The 19,135-nt window shown below is 48.2% G+C and overlaps 1 protein-coding gene across 1 annotated transcript in view; it reads left to right on the forward strand.

Moving 5' to 3' along the window:
* Nucleotides 1-1,387: 1,387 nt before the first annotated feature.
* The window catches only part of LOC137371058 (dynein heavy chain domain-containing protein 1), a 373,825-nt gene continuing 356,077 nt past the window's right edge, over nucleotides 1,388-19,135 (forward strand). The window contains exons 1-3 of the mRNA XM_068032957.1: nucleotides 1,388-1,466; nucleotides 9,227-9,397; nucleotides 10,067-10,270. Coding sequence (XP_067889058.1) covers nucleotides 9,249-9,397; nucleotides 10,067-10,270 — 353 coding nt within the window. The 5' untranslated portion in view covers nucleotides 1,388-1,466; nucleotides 9,227-9,248. The remainder of the gene's footprint in view (nucleotides 1,467-9,226; nucleotides 9,398-10,066; nucleotides 10,271-19,135) is intronic.

Genomic DNA, 19,135 nt, shown 5'->3' on the forward strand with positions numbered 1-19,135 from the left:
CATTTAACAAGTATTTAGTTAAGCACTTGAAACGCCATAGCATTACGAGGTTATGGGCCAAGTGCTGGAAAATAGGATTAGAATAGATAGGTCAGCATGGCCACGATGGGCCGAAGGGCCTTTTTCTGTGCTGTATAACTCTAAGACTCAATGACTCCCACCCTGGATTACAGTGGAAGGTCAAAATTGGGAGGACCCAGGTGTATCAGCTCATTCTGTGGTGTGAATGGGGTGCATCCCATGGGTCTAGTCTTGGGCCCCTCCAAATAAACTTCCTGTAAATTGGCCAGTGGGAACTGTAGAAAGATTGGGTCTGGGCTCCCAATTGAGTGGCTGCTCAGAACCTCAGTCCTTTCCTGACAAGTATCTGACAGGTTTCCATAGTTTGCTGGACACTCACCATAATTATTATAATTACAAGACCCACCCCCCCTGACCCCAGAAGCTTGGGTGGGTGAGGGGTGGAGGCCTTTATGCGTGTTTCCCATTACTCACAATTGCAGAGAGTTCCCTGGGGTTTTAGGATCGAAAACTTTCTTGACTTTTCCACAATATTGAGATTAACTGACACCAACTTCGGGAATGATGGCAAATTAATTGTGCAAGACATAGGCAGGTGGCAGGATGGGCAGATAATGGGTATACTGGGAGGGTGTATGCTGAAATGGAGGGAGGGTTTAAAGGATGGGTTTTTTTTTAGGATGAGATGAGCTTTTATGATGAGAAGTAAAGTGTGACTGTCTTTCAGCGAGTGCTTCCATGGACGGGCGAGACCCCTGTGACCGAGCTTCCACCTGGGCTCTCAGCATCCGCCAACGGCTGAGTAGCAGAATTCGGAAGAACAGGAAGCCTGACGGTCCGGACATTGATCTGTTGGTGGCTGAACTGATAAATACCTTCATCACTGTTGTGCAGACAAACAGGCGAAGCTCATGGCGCTACCTGTATGAGGTTTTACGTCTGACCGCACAGTACCGTGATCACCTGCGTGGCAAACCGCAGCTTCTGCGTCACCTGGAGAGCGTCTATTATCACTACGAGATGAACCGGGCGAAGCTCTCTGAGATCGACATCCTGGGGGCGATGGCCAAAGCCTTCCCCAGGGACTCTTCCCCTCTGTACGAAGGGAACAGGAAGCCTGACACAGCACGCATTGACACCTGCCTTCATCTGCCCCCCCTTGCAAAAGAGCCCCTTTCCCTCGCCCAGTTGCCCCACTTTGCCACTCGGCCCAGTCCTTTTGTCCTGGAGCGAGGCCGTGATGGCCTGCAGGAATTCTATGGCCAGAAGCTACTGTCGATTGCTGAACTCCATCACTCAGTGTCTGTTATCGGGGCCAGCACTGCACAGCTGGAAGCTGCCTGGCAAACAAAGCTGGGACTCATGTCCAAGGCATTCCAAGTCAACTTGAATGGAGTCAGCTCCAAGCCGACTCAAGCTCACACAATCTACAAGAAAACAGAAAGGTAATTCTCGCCTCAGTCACAGACCTGAAACATTAACTCTGTTTCTCTCCACAGATGCTGCCTGACCTGCTGAGTATTTCCAGCACTTTCTGCTTTTATTTCAGATTTCCAGCATTCGCAGTATTTTGCTTTTATTTTAGGTCATTCTTGTCTGCTCATGTACAAATCCTCAGTCTTCCACGTCCCACCTGCTCTCAAAGAGATCAATTAAACCCTCATTCATCCATTTGTTACCGCTAAATCTGACCATTCCAATGCGCTCCTGGCTGGATTCTCACGTTCTACCCTCCATAGACTTGACATCATCCAAACCTCTGCTTCCTGTGTCCCAACTCACATTAATTCCCATTCACCCATTAGCCCCTGTCCTCACTGACCTTCATTGCTGGCAGTTAAGGATCATCTTTTATTTTTCAAATCGTCTCCCTTGTTTTCAAATCCCTCCAAGGCCTCAGTCTTCCCTATCTCTGTAATCTCCTCCAGGGCCTCCTTGCCTCTCGCTATCTGTAACCTCCTCCAGCTCCACAACCCTCTGAGATCTCTGCACTCCTCTAATTCTGACCCCTTGCTCATCCTTGATTTTAATCTCTTCTTCACTGGCATCTGTGCCTTCAGTTTTCTCGACCCAAGCCCAGGAATACACCTCCACCTCTCCTTCTGCCTTTAAGACACACCTTAAAACATAGAAACATAGAAAATAGGAGCAGGAGTAGGCCATTTGGCCCTTCAAGCCTGCACCACCATTCAATACGATCACAGCTGATCATCCAAACTCCGTACCCTGTTCCCGCTTTCCCCCCATATCCCTTGATCCCGTTAGCCCTAAGAACTATATCTAACTCTTTCTTGAATATATTTAATGATTTGGCCTCAACTGCTTTCTGTGGTAGAGAATTCCACAGGTTCACCACTCTCTGGGTGAAGAAATCCTTCCTCATCTCATCCCTAAATGGCTTACCCCTTATCCTTAGACTGTGACCCCTGGTCCTGGACTCCCCCGCCATCAGGAACATCCTTCCTGCATCTAGTCTGTCCAGTCCTGTTAGAATTTTGTAGATTTCTATGAGATCCCCTCTCATTCTTCTAAACTCTAGTGAATACAAGCCTAATCGACCCAATCTCTCTTCATACGTCAGTTCTGCCATCCCAGGAATCAGTCTGGTGAACCTTCGCTGCACTCCCTTCATAGCAAGAACATCCTTCCTCAGATAAGGAGACCAAACCTGCACACAATACTCCAGATGTGGTCTCACCAAGGCCTTGTGTAATTGCAGCAAGACATCCTTGCTCCTGTACTCGAATCCTCTCACTATGAAGGCCAACATACCATTTGCCTTCCTAACTGCCTGCTGCACCTGCATGCTTACTTTCAGCGACTGGTGCACAAGGACACCCAGGTCTCGCTGCACCTCCCCCTTTCCCAATCTATCCATGTTCAGATAATAATTTGCCTTTCTGTTTTTGCCACCAAAGTGGATAACCTCACATTTATCCACATTATACTGCATCTGCCATGTATTTGCCCACTCAGTCAACCTATCCAAATCACACTGGAGCTTCTCTGCATCCTCCTCACAGCTCACACTCCCACCCAGCATTGTGTCATCTGCAAACCTGGAGATATTACATTTAATTCCCTCATCTATATCATTAGTATATATTGTGAATAGCTGGGGTCCTAGTACTGATCCCTGCAGTACCTCACTAGTCACTGCCTGCCACTCGGAAAAGGACCCATTTATTCCTACTCTTTGTTTCCTGTCTGCCAACCAGTTCTCTATCCGTCAGTACGTTACCCCCAATCCCATGTGCTTTAATTTTACATGCTAATCTCTTATGTGGGACCTTATTGAAAGCCTTCTGAAAGTCCAAATACACCACATCTACTGGTTCTCCCTTATCTATTCTACAAGTTACATCCTCAAAAAATTCCAGTAGATTTGTCAAGCATGATTTCCCTTTCGTAAATCCATGTTGACTTTGTCCGATAATGTCATTGTTTTCCAAGTGCTCTGCTATTACATCTTCTATAATGGACTCTAGCATTTTCCCCACTACTGATGCCAGGCTAACCGGTCTTTAATTCCCTGTTTCCTCTCTGCCTCCTTTTTTAAATAGTGTGGTTACATTAGCTACCCTCCAATCCATTGGAACTGTTCCAGGGTCTATAGAATTTTGAAAAATGACCAGCAAAGCATCTACTATTTCTAGGGCCACTTCATTATGTACTCTGGGATGTAGATTATCAGGCCCTGGGGATTTATTGGCCTTCAATCCCATCAATTTCCCTAACACCATTTCCCTACTAATACTGATTTTATACAGTTCCTCCTTCTCACTAGACCCTATGTTCCCCAAGATTTGTGGGAGGTAATTTGTGTCCTCCTTTGTGAAGACAGAACCAAAGAATGTATTTAATTGGTCTGTCATTTCTTTGTTCCCCATAATAAATTCCCTTGTTTCTGACTGTAAGGGACCCACATTTCTCTTCACTAATCTTTTTCTCTTCACTAATCTTTTTCTCTTCACATATCTATAGAAGCTTTTACAGTCAGTTTTTATGTTCTCTGCAAGCTTATTGTCATACTCTATTTTGCCCTTCTTAATCAATCCCTTTGTCCTCCTTTGTTGAATTCTAAACTGCTCCCAATCCTCAGGTTTGCTGCTTGTTCTGGCCATTTTATATTTCTCCTCCTTGGATCTAATACTATCCCTAATTTCTTTTGTAAGCCACGGTTGAGCCATCCTTCCTGTTTTATTTTTGAGCCAAACAGGAATGAACAATTGTTGTAATTCATCCATGCGCCCTGCAAATGGTAGCCATTGCCTATCCACTGTCAACCCTTTAAGTAACGTTCCCCAAACTATCATAGCCAACTCGCGCCTCAAACCTTCGTAGTTTCTTTTATTTAGATTCAGGACCCTAGTCTTGGAAGCAACTCTCACTCTCCATCTGAATGAAGAATTCTATCATGCTATGGTCGCTCTTCCATAGGGGACCCTGCACAACAAGATTGTTATCTAATCATTTCTCATTACACAATACCCAGTCTAGGATGGCATGTTCTCTAGTTGGTTCCTCAACATATTGCTACAAAAGACCATCACGTACGCACTCCAGGAATTCGTCCTCTACAGTATTATTGCTAATTTGGTTTGCCCAATCTATATGTAGATTAAATTCACCCATAATTACAGTTGCACCCTTATTGCATGCGTCTCTAATTTCTTGGTTAATGCTATCCTCTACTTCACCACTGCTGTTGGTCAGAATTTTTTAAAAAATTTATTCATGGGATGTGGGCATCGCTGGCCAGGCCAGCATTTATTGCCCGTCCCTAATTGCCCTTGAGAAGGTGGTGGTGAGCTGCCTTCTTGAACCGCTGCAGTCCATGTGAGGTAGGTACACCCACGGTGCTGTTCGGAAGGAAGTTCCAGGGTTTTGACCCAGCGACAGTGAAGGAACGGCGATATAGTTCCAAGTCAGGATGGTGTGTGGCTTGGACGGGAACTTGCAGGTGGTAATGTTCCCATGCATCTGCTGCTCTTGTCCTTCGAGGTGGTAGAGCTCGCAGGTTTGGATGGTGCTGTCTAAGGAGCCTTGGTGCGTTGCTGCAGTGCATCTTGTAGATGGTACACACTGCTGCCACTGTGCGTCGGTGGTGGAGGGAGTGAATGTTTGTAGATGGGGTGCCAATCAAGTGGGTTGCTTTGTTCTGGATGGTGTCGAGCTTCTTGAGTGTTGGAGCTGCACCCATCCAGGCAGGTAGAGAGTATTCCATCACACTCCTGACTTGTGCCTTGTAGATGGTGGACAGGCTTTGGGGAGTCAGGAGGTGAGTTACTCGCCTCAGGATTCCTAGCCTCTGACCTGCTCTTGTAGCTACGGTATTTATATGGCTACTCCAGTTCAGTTTCTGGTCAATGGTAGCCCCTAGGATGTTGATAGTGGGGGATTCAGCGATGGTAATGCCATTGAATGTCAAGGGGAGATGGTTAGATTCTCTCTTGTTGGAGATGGTCATTGCTTGGCACTTGTGTGGTGCAAATGTTACTTGCCACTTCTCAGCCCAAGCCTGGATATTGTCCAGGTCTTGCTGCATTTCTACAAGGACTGCTACAGTACTTGAGGAGTCGCGAATGGTGCTGAACATTGTGCAATCATCAGCGAACATCCCCACTTCTGACCTTATGATTGAAGGAAGGTCATTGATGAAGCAACTGAAGATGGTTGGGCCTAGGACACTACCCTGAGGAACTCCTGCAGTGATGTCCTGGAGCTCAGATGATTGACCTCCAATAACCACAACCATCTTCCTTTGTGCTAGGTATAACCCCCACCAACATTTTCTGCCCCTTGGTGTTTCTTAGCTCCACCCATAAAGATTCCACCTCAGGATTCTGTGAGCTAATACCCTTCCTCACTATTGTGTTGATTTCCTCTTTTATCAATAACGCTACTCCACCTCCTTTCCATTTCTGCCTGTCCTTGCTAAATATTGAATACCCCTGGATGTTCCGTTCCCATCCTGGTCACCCTGCAGCCATGTCTCCGTAATCACAACTATATCGTATCCATTTACATCTATTTGTGCGGTTAATTCGCCTACCTTATTGCGAATACTCCGCATATTGAGACACAATGCCTTTAGGCTTGTCTTTTTAACATTCTTAGTCATCTTGGCATTATTTCACACTATGGCCCTATTTGTTTCTTGCCCTGGATTTCTATGCCTTCCACTTTTGACTTTTTGTTTCCTGTCTTTCGTTTCTATCCTATTCACCGAGGAGAGGGACATGACGGATGTTGAGGTTAGGAACAGATGTTTGATTACTCTAGGTCAAGTCGGCATAAGGAGGGAGGAAGTGTTGGGTATTCTAAAGAGCATTAAGGTGGACAAGTCCCCAGGTCCGGATGGGATCTATCCCAGGTTACTGAGGGAAGCGAGAGAGGAAATAGCTGGGGCCTTAACAGATATCTTTGCAGCATCCTTAAACACGGGTGAGGTCCCGGAGGACTGGAGAATTGCTAATGTTGTCCCCTTGTTTAAGAAGGGTAGCAGGGATAATCCAGGTAATTATAGACCGGTGAGCCTGACGTCAGTGGTAGGGAAGCTGCTGGAGAAGATACTGAGGGATAGGATCTATTCCCATTTGGAAGAAAATGGGCTCATCAGTGATAGGCAACATGGTTTTGTGCAGGGAAGGTCATGTCTAACCAACTTAATAGAATTCTTTGAGGAAGTGACAAAGTTGATTGATGACGGAAGGGCTGTCGATGTCATATACATGGACTTCAGTAAGGCGCTTGATAAGGTTCCCCATGGCAGGCTGATGGAGAAAGTGAAGGCGCTTGGGGTCCAAGGTGTACTAGCTAGATGGATAAAGAACTGGCTGGGCAACAGGAGACAGAGAGTAGCAGTAGAAGGGAGTTTCTCAAAATGGAGACGTGTGACCAGTGGTGTTCCACAGGGATCCGTGCTGGGACCACTGTTGTTTGTGATATACATAAATGATTTGGAGGAAAGTATAGGTGGACTGATTAGCAAATTTGCAGACGACACTAAGATTGGTGGAGTAGCAGATAGTGAAGGGGACTGTCAGAGAATACAGCAGAATATAGATAGATTGGAGAGTTGGGCAGAGAAATGGCAGATGGAGTTCAATCAGGGCAAATGCGAGGTGATGCATTTTGGAAGATCCAATTCAAGAGTGAACTATACAGTAAATGGAAAAGTCCTGGGGAAAATTGATGTCCAGAGAGATTTGGGTGTTCAGGTCCACTGTTCCCTGAAGGTGGCAACGCAGGTAAATAGAGTGGTCAAGAAGGCATACGGCATGCTTTCCTTCATCGGACGGGGCATCGAGTACAAGAGTTGGCAGGTCATGTTACAGTTGTATAGGACTTTGGTTCGGCCACATTTGGAATACTGCGTACAGTTCTGGTCGCCACATTATCAAAAGGATGTGGATGCTTTGGAAAGGGTGCAGAGGAGGTTCACCAGGATGTTGCCTGGTATGGAGGGCGCTAGCTATGAAGAGAGGTTGAGTAGATTAGGATTATTTTCATTAGAAAGACGGAGGTTGAGGGGGGACCTGATTGAGGTGTACAAAATCATGAGAGGTATAGACAGGGTGGATAGCAAGAAGCTTTTTCCCAGAGTGGGGGTTTCAATTACTAGAGGACACGAGTTCAAAGTGAAAGGGGAAAAGTTTAGGGGGGATATGCGTGGAAAGTTCTTTACGCAGAGGGTGGTGGGCACCTGGAACGCATTGCCAGCGGAGGTGGTAGATGCGGGCACGATGGAGTCTTTTAAGATGTATCTAGACAGATACATGAATGGGCAGGAAGAAAAGAGATACAGAAGCTTAGAAAATAGGCGACATGTTTAGAGAGAGGATCTGGATCGGCGCAGGCTTGGAGGGCCGAAGGGCCTGTTCCTGTGCTGTAATTATCTTTGTTCTTTGTTCTTTGTTCTTGTTTCCTCCTCCTCATTCTCCCTGCTCAGGTTCCCATCCCCCTGCCATTCTAGTTTAAATCCTCCCCAACAGCACCAGCACTAATCAGTTCCGGTCTTGCCTGGGTGATACCTGTCATGCTTGTACAGGTCCCACCTTTCCCAGAGCCAGTTCCAATGTCCCAGGAATCTAAATCCCTCACTCCTGCACCATTTCTCCAGCCACGCATTCATCTACCTCTTAGACCAAGCATTTGGTCATCTGGCCTAATATCTCCTTATGTAGCTCAGTGTCAAATTCTGTCTAATAATGCCCTTGTGAAGCATCTAGGGACGTTTTACTGGATTAAAGGTGCTATGTGAATGCAAGATGTTATTGTAGTTCTGGTAGTGTGTCAGTATTCATAGAATCATAGAAAGTTTAAGGTATAGAAAGAGGCTACTTGGCCCATCGTGTCTGTGCAGGCCAAAAAACGATCCACCTATTCTAATCCCACCTTCCAGCATTTGGTCCGTGGCCCTGCAGATTACAGCACTTGAGGTGCATATCCAGACTCCTTTTGAATGAGTTGAGGGTTTCTGCCTCAACTACCCTTTCAGGCAGTGAATTCCAGACCCCCAGCACCCTCTGGGTGAAAAAGATTTTCCTCATCTCCCCTCTAATCTTTCTACCAATCACTTTAAATCTATGCCCCCTCATCACTGACCTCTCTGCTAAGGTGAATAGACCCTTCACCTCCACTCTATTCAGGCCCAATTTACAATTTTGTACATTTCAATCAGATCTCCCCTCAGTCTTCTCTGTTCCAAGGAGAACAACCTCAGCCTATCCGATCTTTCCTCATAGCTGCATTTTTCCAGTCCTGGCAACATCCTCGTAAATCTCCTCTGTACTCTCTCTAGTGCAATTACATCCTTTCTGGAATGAGGTGACCAGAACTGCACACAGTACTCAAGTTGTGGCCTAACCAATGATTTATACAGTTCCAGCATAACCTCACTGCACTTATATTCTATACCTCGGCTAATAAAGGAAAGGATTCCATATGCCTTCTTAACCACTTTATCGACCTGTACTGCTACCTTCAGGGATCTGTGGACATTCACTCCAAGGTCCCTCACTTCCTCTACACTTCTCAGTATTTTCCTTTGCCTTGTTTGACCTCCCCAAATGCATCACCTCACACTTCTCCAGGTTGAATTCCATTTCCATTCACGGGGAGTGTGGTCCGTATTCACGGGGACGTGTCGGTCTTATCGGGGGGACGTGTCAATATTTACGGGCACTATTTCTTTTTCCAGCGAGTTCCCTGATGAAACGCTGATGACAGATCTGCCTGAGCTGAGGAGAGGTGACTGGCTGGTGTCCCAGCCTGGGACTGGCGAAGCAGCAGTGGAAATGCTGGCCAAGTACAGCCACTTGGGCAAAACTAAATTCTACTACTTGAATGTCAGGCCAAGCCAGCAGTTCAGGTATTGACAAAGAGGGAGTAAGAAAGCAAATAACTGGTTACTGGACAACAGAGTCTCCATTCACAATTAATTTGTAATTTATAAACATGAATTTATGTTTTTAATATTTTGTGTTTGTCATCGAATCTTACAGCATAGAAGGAGGCCATTGGGCCCATTCTGCCTGTGTCAGCTCTTTGAAAGTGCTGTTCAATTAGTCCCAACCTGTTGCTCTTTTCTTGAAACCCTGATTATCCGGAATCACCACCCATTCCCTCACCCCACTCCTCAGTGGGGACTAACACTGCCCAAAGTAACGCAGAGTGCACAGTCTGATCCCAACCCCACCCAGGTGACCTCAGAGATCGTTGTGGTTTCATTTAGCTGATTATGCCAAGCCGGGGAGGGTGCCAAGTAATCCAGCTGGGATACTGCTCCAAATCAGCAGAACGTGCCAGCGGGCGAGGGGAAAATCAAGGTCAGCTGTGATGCTCCACATGGGTGAATAGCCTGTTGACACTTTCTGAAGTCTTACATGTCTGGCCACTGATGTGAGGGTCCTGAGGGATTCCGATGGAACTGGCAAAGAGGTGGATAATGAGCTAGTGCCAAGTGCTGATGCTGCATGCAGGTCAGTCAGTCAATTTACCACACCGTCTTGTAACCTCCCCTCTCCCTCTTTTGACCCAGGCCATACGATCTCATTGTGGTCTCCAAGGACAAACTGGATTCTGAGCACTACGTATTCTCCACATTTGGAGTCTTGTTCGTCTCCCCCAGCCTGGGGTCAGAAGTGATGACCCTCGGAGAATGGCAGCGAGAGGCGATGCTATGGCGAGCGCTGACATACGTCCCGTTCTTCAGAAACTACCTCCTGCGGAAGACCTTCACACGGTGAGTCCTCAATCTCATCACTCATCAAATCTGAAAGGAAATGGTTCCGTGTTTGTAACAATCATCTTCCACATGTCAGCCGTGCCTCTGGATCAAAGGTCATGGGTTCAAGTCCCATTCCAGAGATTCGAACAGTGTAGGGAGAGCTTTACTCTGTATCTAACCCTTTTTTTTTCTTTTGAAGGTGGACTTTATTCCTCAGACCCCCTTTAAGTACATATTTTTTAAATAACTTTATTAAGATAAATAAACCAAAAACTCAAATTAAAATGCCATTCTCGGCGTCAATGATGCACTCCAGTCCGTGGTGCCCACCGGTCGCGGAAGGCCTCAAGCGTACCGGCGGACACCGCATGCTCCTTCTCCAGGGACACCCGGGCGCGAATGTAACCACAGAAGAGGGGCAGGCAATCGGGGAGGACGGACCCCCCGATGGCCCGCAGCCTGGACCTGTGAATTGCCACATTGGCCAGGCCCAGGAGCAGACAGACGAGGAGATCCTCCTCCCGGCCCACGCCCCTCTGCACCGGGTGCCCAAAGATCAGGAGCGTGGGACTGAAGTACAGCCAGAATTTGAGGAGCAGCCCCTTCAGATACTCAGGGGCTGCAACCTCGCATACTCCATATAAACGTGGAACACGGACTCGTCCAGGCCGCAGAAATTACCAGCAGCCTGGGAGTCCGTGAATCTAATTAAAAGTCTATTGCACAGGACTGCCCCGTGCAGCACCCTCCACCCCAGGTCCCCAATGTAAAGGGGGAGGACTCCCGCGTAGAGAGACCTCCATCAGGGTTTCCCTTTGCCGCCAGATGGCAACACGGACTGCCAGGGCGAGTCCGGCCAGCTGACGAGGGCAAGGAAGTGGAGAGTGTGCAGGAGCAGCCCAGACAGGAAACCCCTCCGTGCTGATTGGAATGGCATGGAGGGCATTTCCGAGAGGCAGCTTGGGTTGTGTGGGACAGGCTCCCGAGGAGGGTTTCGGGGCCTGGGTCCGATGAGCATTTCTGGCCGAGCGGGGGTCAGCTCTCCCAAGCCACCTCGCCACCTGCAGTGAGGGGCGTCCCGGGGGCTTTGGCTACTCCTCCGCTCGCCGGTCCGACCCCGGAGTTGGCCGCCTGGACAGCCGAGGCGCTCTCCTCCGCCAGCATGGGAATGCCCTGACTGGAGGCGACCATGTTCCAGACTTGGAATAGATCCCGGTAAAAGATGGGCAACTCCCCCTGAGAGGCGCGGCTAACGGTCTCCGCCGGGAGCTGCATGTCGTCTTGAAGGCAGTGAACGCCGCCAGTGCAAACCATCTGGGAGGACGCTCGACGTACAGGTATCTCTGCAGGGTCCGAAGGCGGAGAGTCGCAGCCTGGGTGCGGATGCACACCAGCGACTGGCTGCCCTCCTCGATCGGGAGACTCAGGACCGCAGCAGAGACCTAGTGTTTCCTCTTGTCCCAGAAGAAATCTGAGTTTCTTCTGGATCTTGGTGGCAAATGCAGGGGACGGGGCCAAAATGACCAACCGGTACTACACCACTGAGGTTTCTGACTAGCGCTCGGCCCCTGTAGGAAAGCACTCTGAGCAGTCCTGTCCAGTGCCCCAGCCAAGTGGTGACTTTTGCCTCCAACTCCTGCCAGTTTGCCGGCCAGGCTTCCTCAGCGGGGCTAAGGTGGACTCCCAGATAGAGGAGGTGAGTGGTGCTCCACGCAAAAGGTGTCAACTCCTCTGGCAGGGAGTCCACCCGCCACTGACCCACCAGGAGTCCGGAACATTTCTCCCAATTGATCAAAGAACAAAGAGAACAAAGAAAATTACAGCACAGGAACAGGCCCTTCGGCCCTCCAAGCCTACGCCAATCCAAATCCTCTATCTAAACCTGTCGCCTATTTTCTAAGGGTCTGTATCTCTTTACTTCCTGCCCATTCATGTGTCTGTCTAGATACATCTTAAAAGACGCTATCGTGCCCGCGTCTACCACCTCCGCTGGCAATGCGTTCCATGCACCCACCACCCTCTGCGTAAAGAAATTTCCACGCATACCCCCCCTAAACTTTTCCCCTTTCACTTTGAACTCGTGTCCCCTTGTAATTGAATCCCCCACTCTGGAGTAAAAGCTTCTTGCTATCCACTCTGTCTATACCTCTTATGATTTTGTACACCTCAATCAGGTCCTCCCTCAACCTCCGTCTTTCTAATGAAAATAATCCTAATCTACTCAACCTCTCTTCATAGCTAGCGCCCTCCATACCAGGCAACATCCTGGTGAACCTCCTCTGCACCCTCTCCAAAGCATCCACATCCTTTTGGTAATGTGGCGACCAGAACTGCACGCAGTATTCCAAATGTGGCCGAACCAAAGTCCTATACAACTGTAACATGACCTGCCAACTCTTGTACTCAATACCCCGTCCGATGAAGGAAAGCATGCCGTATGCCTTCTTGACCACTCTATTGACCTGCGTTGCCACCTTCAGGGAACAATGGACCTGAACACCCAAATCTCTCTGTACATCAATTTTCCCCAGGACCTTTCCATTTCCTGTATAGTTCACTCTTGAATTGGATCTTGCAAAATGCATCACTTCGCATTTGCCCTGATTGAACTCCATCTGCCATTTCTCTGCCCAACTCTCCAGTCTATCTATATTCTGCTGTATTCTCTGACAGTCCCCTTCAGTATCTGCTACTCCACCAATCTTAGTGTCGTCTGCAAACTTGCTAATCAGACCACCAATACTTTCCTCCAAATCATTTATGTATATCACAAACAACAGTGGTCCCAGCACGGATCCCTGTGGAACACCACTGGTCACACCTCTCCATTTTGAGAAACTCCCTTCCACTGCTACTCTCTGTCTCCTGTTACCCAGCCAGTTCTTTATCCATCTAGCTAGTACACCTTGGACCCCATGCGCCTTCACTTTCTCCATCAGCCTACCATGGGGAACCTTATCAAACGCCTTACTGAAGTCCATGTATATGACATCTACAGCCCTTCCCTCATCAATCAACTTTGTCACTTCCTCAAAGAATTCTTCCAAATGGGAATAGATCCTATCCCTCAGTATCTTCTCCAGCAGCTTCCCTACCACTGACGTCAGACTCACCGGTCTATAATTACCTGGATTATCCCTGCTACCCTTCTTAAACAAGGGGACAACATTAGCAATTCTCCAGTCCTCCGGGACCTCCCCCGTGTTTAAGGATGTTGCAAAGATATCTGTTAAGGCCCCAAGTATTTCCTCTCTCGCTTCCCACAGTAACCTGGGATAGATTCCATCCGGACCTGGGGACTTGTCCACCTTAATGCCTTTTAGAATACCCAACACTTCCTCCCTCCTTATGCCGACTTAACCTAGAGTAATCAAACATCTGTCCCTAACCTCAACATTCGTCATGTCCCTCTCCTCGGTGAATACCGATGCAAAGTACTCGTTTAGAATCTCACCCATTTTCTCTGACTCCACGCATAACTTTCCTCCTTTGTCATTGAGTGGGCCAATCCTTTCTCTAGTTACCCTCTTGCTCCTTATATATGAATAAAAGGCTTTGGGATTTTCCTTAACCCTGTTTGCTAAAGATATTTCATGACCCCTTTTAGCCCTCTTAATTCCTCGTTTCAGATTGTGCCTACAATCCCGATATTCTTTCAAAGCTTCGTCTTTCTTCAGCCGCCTAGACCTTATGTCTGCTTCCTTTTTCCTCTTAGCTAGTCTCACAATTTCACCTGTCATCCATGGTTCCCTAATCTTGCCATTTCTACCCCTCATTTTCACAGGAACATGTCTCTCCTGCACGCTAATCAACCTCTCTTTAAAAGCCTCCCACATATCAAATGTGGATTTACCTTCAAACAGCTGCTCCCAATCTACATTCCCCAGCTCCTGCTGAATTTTGGTATAGTTGGCCTTCCCCCAATTTAGCACTCTTCCTTTAGGACCACTCTCGTCTTTGTCCATGAGTATTCTAAAACTTACGGAATTGTGATCACTATTCCCAAAGTAGTCACCTGCTGAAACGTCAACCACCTGGCCTTGCTCATTCCCCAACACCAGGTCCAGTATGGCCCCTTCCCGAGTTGGACTATTTACATACTGCTCTAGAAAACCCTCCTGGATGCTCCTTACAAATTCTGCTCCATCTAGACCTCTAACATTAAGTGAATCCCAGTCAATGTTGGGAAAATTAAAATCTCCTATCACCACCACCCTGTTGCTCCTACAGCTTTCCATAATCTGTTTACATATTTGTACCTCGATCTCATGCTCGCTGTTGGGAGGCCTGTAGTGCAGCCCCAACATTACCGCACCCTTCCTATTTCTGCCCATATTGCCTCACAGCTCGAGTCCTCCATAGTGCCTTCCTTCAGCACAGCTGTGATATCCTCTTTGACTCTTTGACCAGTAATGCAACGCCTCCACCCCTTTTACCTCCCTCTCTATCCCGCCTGAAGCATCGGTATCCTGGGATATTTAGTTGCCAATCATGCCCCTCCCTTAACCAAGTCTCAGTAATAGCAATAACATCATACTCCCAGGTACTAATCCAAGCCCTAAGTTCATCTGCCTTACCTACTACACTTCTTGCATTAAAACAAATACACCTCAGACCACCAGTCCCTTTGCTTTCATCATCTGCTCCCTGCCTACTCTTTCCCTTAGTCATGCTGACTTCATTATCTAGTTCCTTACAGGCTTTAGTTACTACATCCTTACTCTCTACTGACCTCATTCGGTTCCCATCCCCCGCCACATTAGTTTAAACCCTCCCCAACAGCGTTAGCAAAAGCACCCCCAAGGACATTGGTTCCAGTCCGGCCCAGGTGTAGACCGTCCAATTTGTAATCGTCCCACCTCCCCCAGAACCGGTCCCAATGTCGCAAAAATCTGAACCCCTCCCTCCTGCACCATCTCTCAAGCCACGCATTCACCCTGACAATTCTTTCATTTCTACTCTGACTATCACGTGACACTGGTAGCAATCCTGAGATTACTACCTCTGAGGTCCTACTTTTTAACTTGGCTCCTAACTCCCTAAATTCTGCTTGTAGGACCTCATCCCTTTTTTTACCTATATCATTGGTGCCTATGTGCACAACGACAACTGGCTGTTCACCCTCCCCCTTCAGAATGTTCTGCAGCCGATCTGAGACATCCCTGACCCGTGCACCTGGGAGGCAACATACCATTCGGGAGTCTCGTTTTTGACCACAGAACCGCCTATCTACTCCCCTTACAATCGAATCCCCTATGACTATAGCCCTTCCACTCTTTTTCCTGCCCTTCTGAACAGCAGAGCCAGCCACGGTGCCATGAACCTGGCTACTGCTGCCTTCCCCTGGTGAGCCATCTCCCTCAACAGTATCCAAAACGGTATACCTGTTTTGGAGGGAGATGACCGCAGGGGACACCTGCACTGCCTTCCTGCTCTTTCTCTGCCTTTTGGTCACCCATTCCCTTTCTCCCTCAGCAATCCTAATCTGCGGTGTGACCAATTCGCTAAACGTGCTATCCACGACCTCAGCATCGCGGATGATCCAAAGTGAGTCCATCGGCAGCTCCAGAGCCATCATACGGTCTAACAAGAGCTGCAGCTGGACACACTTGCAGCACGTGAAGGAGTCAGGGACATCAGCCGTGTCCCTGAGCTCCCACATTGAGCAAGAGGAGCATAACACGGGTCTGAGATCTCCTGCCATTTTTAATCTTAAGCTTAAACTTAGTTAAATGAAAAAGGAACGAAAAGTTTTTTACCAATCACACGATAAAAAAAAAGAGAAATAGAAAAAGCCTTACCTTATCTACACACCACCGAGTCCTTTTTTTTTTGGTTGGAGGAGGAGGGCGGGTGGGACATACTACAGGTCTCGGGTTCAGAAACGGCCCAAATATATAGGGTTTTACTTACCCAGCAGCCCCCTGGTCTCCGCCGAAAACAAAAGGAAATTAAGTTTACTTTAAACTGACCTTCCCAGCTGCTCACTCGCTCGCACTCTCTGCTCCCGAAAAAGCTGCTGCAGTGAAAAAAAAAGTGAACCTTCGCTGTACTGTCTCCAATGCAAGTATATCCTTTCTTCAATGTGGAGACCAAAACTGCGCACTGTACTCCAGATGTGATCTCAACAAAACCACGTACAATTGTAGCAAGACTTCTTTATTCCTGTAATAAAAGCAAAATACTGCGGATGCTGGAAATCTGAAATAAAAACAAGAAATGCTGGAACCACTCAGCAGGTCTGGCAGCATCTGTGAAAAGAGAAGCAGAGTTAACGTTTCGGGTCAGTGACCCTTCTTCGGAACTCGCGGAGGTCGCGGCAGAAAAGGTCTGCTGGCAGTCGCGCATCCTCCACAAGTCAACGGGATTTGTGACCGCGAGGAGCACGTCATCGGCATAAGCCGAGAGGAAGACCCGCATGGCCGGCTCGCGCAGAGCCAATCCAGTCAATCTCCTGCGAAGCAGGCACAGGAACAGCAGCACACAGATGGTAAACAATTGGCCGGACTTGGGGCATCCCTGACGCACTCCTCTCCCAAAGCGAAGGGGCACCGTCAAGGACCCATTAACTTTGACCAGACACTCTGCGGCGTTGTATAAAAGTTGGACCCGGGCCACAAAATGCAGCCTGAGTCTGAAAGTGCGCAGAGTTCCGAAAAGGTATTCGTGATCTACCCTGTCAAACGCCTTCTCCTGATCGAGGGAGTGAAAGGTGACCGACAGACCAGTCCTCTGGGAATGCCCTGAGGAACTCCACAGTCAGCCTATCCAGTCCCGGGAATTTGCCCCTTGAGAGCTGATGGAGGGCACCGGTCAGCTCCATCAATGTGAGCGGAGCCTCCAATCCTTCCACGCCCTTCCATTACCATCGCTGAATCCCCCACTATCAACATCCTAGGGGCTACCATTGACCAGAAACTGAACTGGAGTAGCCATATAAATACCGTGGATACAAGAGCAGGACAGAGGCTAGGAATCCTGAGGCGAGTAACTCACCTCCTGACTCCCCAAAGCCTGTCCACCATCTACAAGGCACAAGTCAGGAGTGTGATGGAATACTCTCCACTTGCCTGGATTGGTGCAGCTCTAACAACACTCAAGAAGCTTAACACCATCCAGGACAAAGCAGCCCGCTTGATTGGCACCCCATCTACAAACATTCACTCCTTCCACCACCGACGCATAGTGGCAGCAATGTGTACCATCTACAAAATGCAATGCACTAAGGCTCCTTCGACAGCACCTTCCAAACCCGCGACCTCTACCAACTAAAAGGACAAGGGCAGCAAATACATGGGAACACCACCACCTGCAAGTTCCCCACCAAGTCACACACCATCCTGACTTGGAACTATATCGCCGTTCCTTCACTGTCGCTGGGTCAAAATCCTGGAACTCCCTTCCTAACAGCACTGTGGGTGTACCTACCCCACATGGACTGCAGTGGTTCAAGAAGGCAGCTCACTACCACCTTCACTGGAACGACGGAGGTGGAGGGGTGACATGATAGAGGTTTACAAAGTTATGAGTGGCATGGACAGAGTGGATAGTCAGAAGCTTTTTCCCAGGGTGGAAGAGTCAGTTACTAGGGAACATAGGTTTAAGGTGAGGGACAAAGTTTAGAGGGGATGTGCGAGGCAAGTTCTTTACACAGAGGGTGGTGAGTGCCTGGAACCTGCTGCCGCGGGAGGTGGTGGAAGCAGGTACGATAGCGACGTTTAAGAGGCATCTTGACAAATACATGAATAGGATGGGAATAGAGGGATACGGTCCCCGGAAGTGCAGAAGGTTTTAGTTTAGGCAGGCTTCAAGATCGGCGCAGGCTTGGAGGGCCGAATGGCCTGTTCCTGTGGTGTACTGTTCTTTGTTCTCCAGGGCGATTAGGGATTGGCAATAAATGCTGGCTTGGCCCGTGCTGCCTACATCCCATGAATGAATTTTAAAAAAAGATAGTTATTGCCTGGCATTTGTGTGGTGCGAAGTTTACTTGCCACTTATCAGCCCAAGCCTGGATATTGTCCAGGTCTTGCTTAATTTCTACACGGACTGCTTCAGTATCTGAGGAGTTGCGAATGGTGCTGAACATTGTGCAAGCATCAGCGAACATCCCCACTTCTGACCTTATGATTGAAGGAAGGTCATTGATGAAGCAGCTGAAGATGTTTGGGCCAAGGATACTACCCTGAGGAACTCCTGCAGTGATGTCCTGGAGCTCAGATGATTGACCTCCAACAACCACAACCATCTTCCTTTGTGCTCGGTATGACTCCAAACAGTGGAGAGTTTTCCCCCAATTCCCATTGACTCCAGTTTTGCTAGGGCTCTTTGATGCCATACTCGGTCAAATGCTGCCTTGATGTCAAGGGCAGTCACTCTCACCTCACCTCTGGAGTTCAGCTCTTTTGTCCATGTTTGAACCAAGGTTATAATGTGTTCAGGAGCTGAGTGGCCCTGGCGGAACCCAAACTGAGGGTCACTGAGCAAGTTATTGCTGAACAAATGCCGCTGTTGATGACACCTTCCATCACTTTACTGATGATTGAGAGTAGGCTGATGGGGCGGTAATTGGCCGGGTTGGATTTGTCCTACATTTTGTGTACAGGACATACCTGGGCAATTTTCCACATTGTCGGATCGATGCCAGTGTTGTAGCTGTAGTGCAACAGCTTGGTAAGGGGCGCAGCAAGTTCTGGAGCACAGGTCATCAGTACTATTGCCGGAATGTTGTCAGGGCCCATCGCCTTTGCAGTATCCAGTGTCTTCAGTTGTTTCTTGATATCACGTTAAGTGAATCAAATTGGCTGAAGACTGGCATCTGTGATGCTGGGGACTTCAGGAGAAGGTCGAGATGGATCATCAACTCGGCACTTCTATCTGAAG

This window comes from Heterodontus francisci, chromosome 6 (assembly GCF_036365525.1).
Source record: "Heterodontus francisci isolate sHetFra1 chromosome 6, sHetFra1.hap1, whole genome shotgun sequence".
Taxonomy (NCBI): domain Eukaryota; kingdom Metazoa; phylum Chordata; class Chondrichthyes; order Heterodontiformes; family Heterodontidae; genus Heterodontus; species Heterodontus francisci.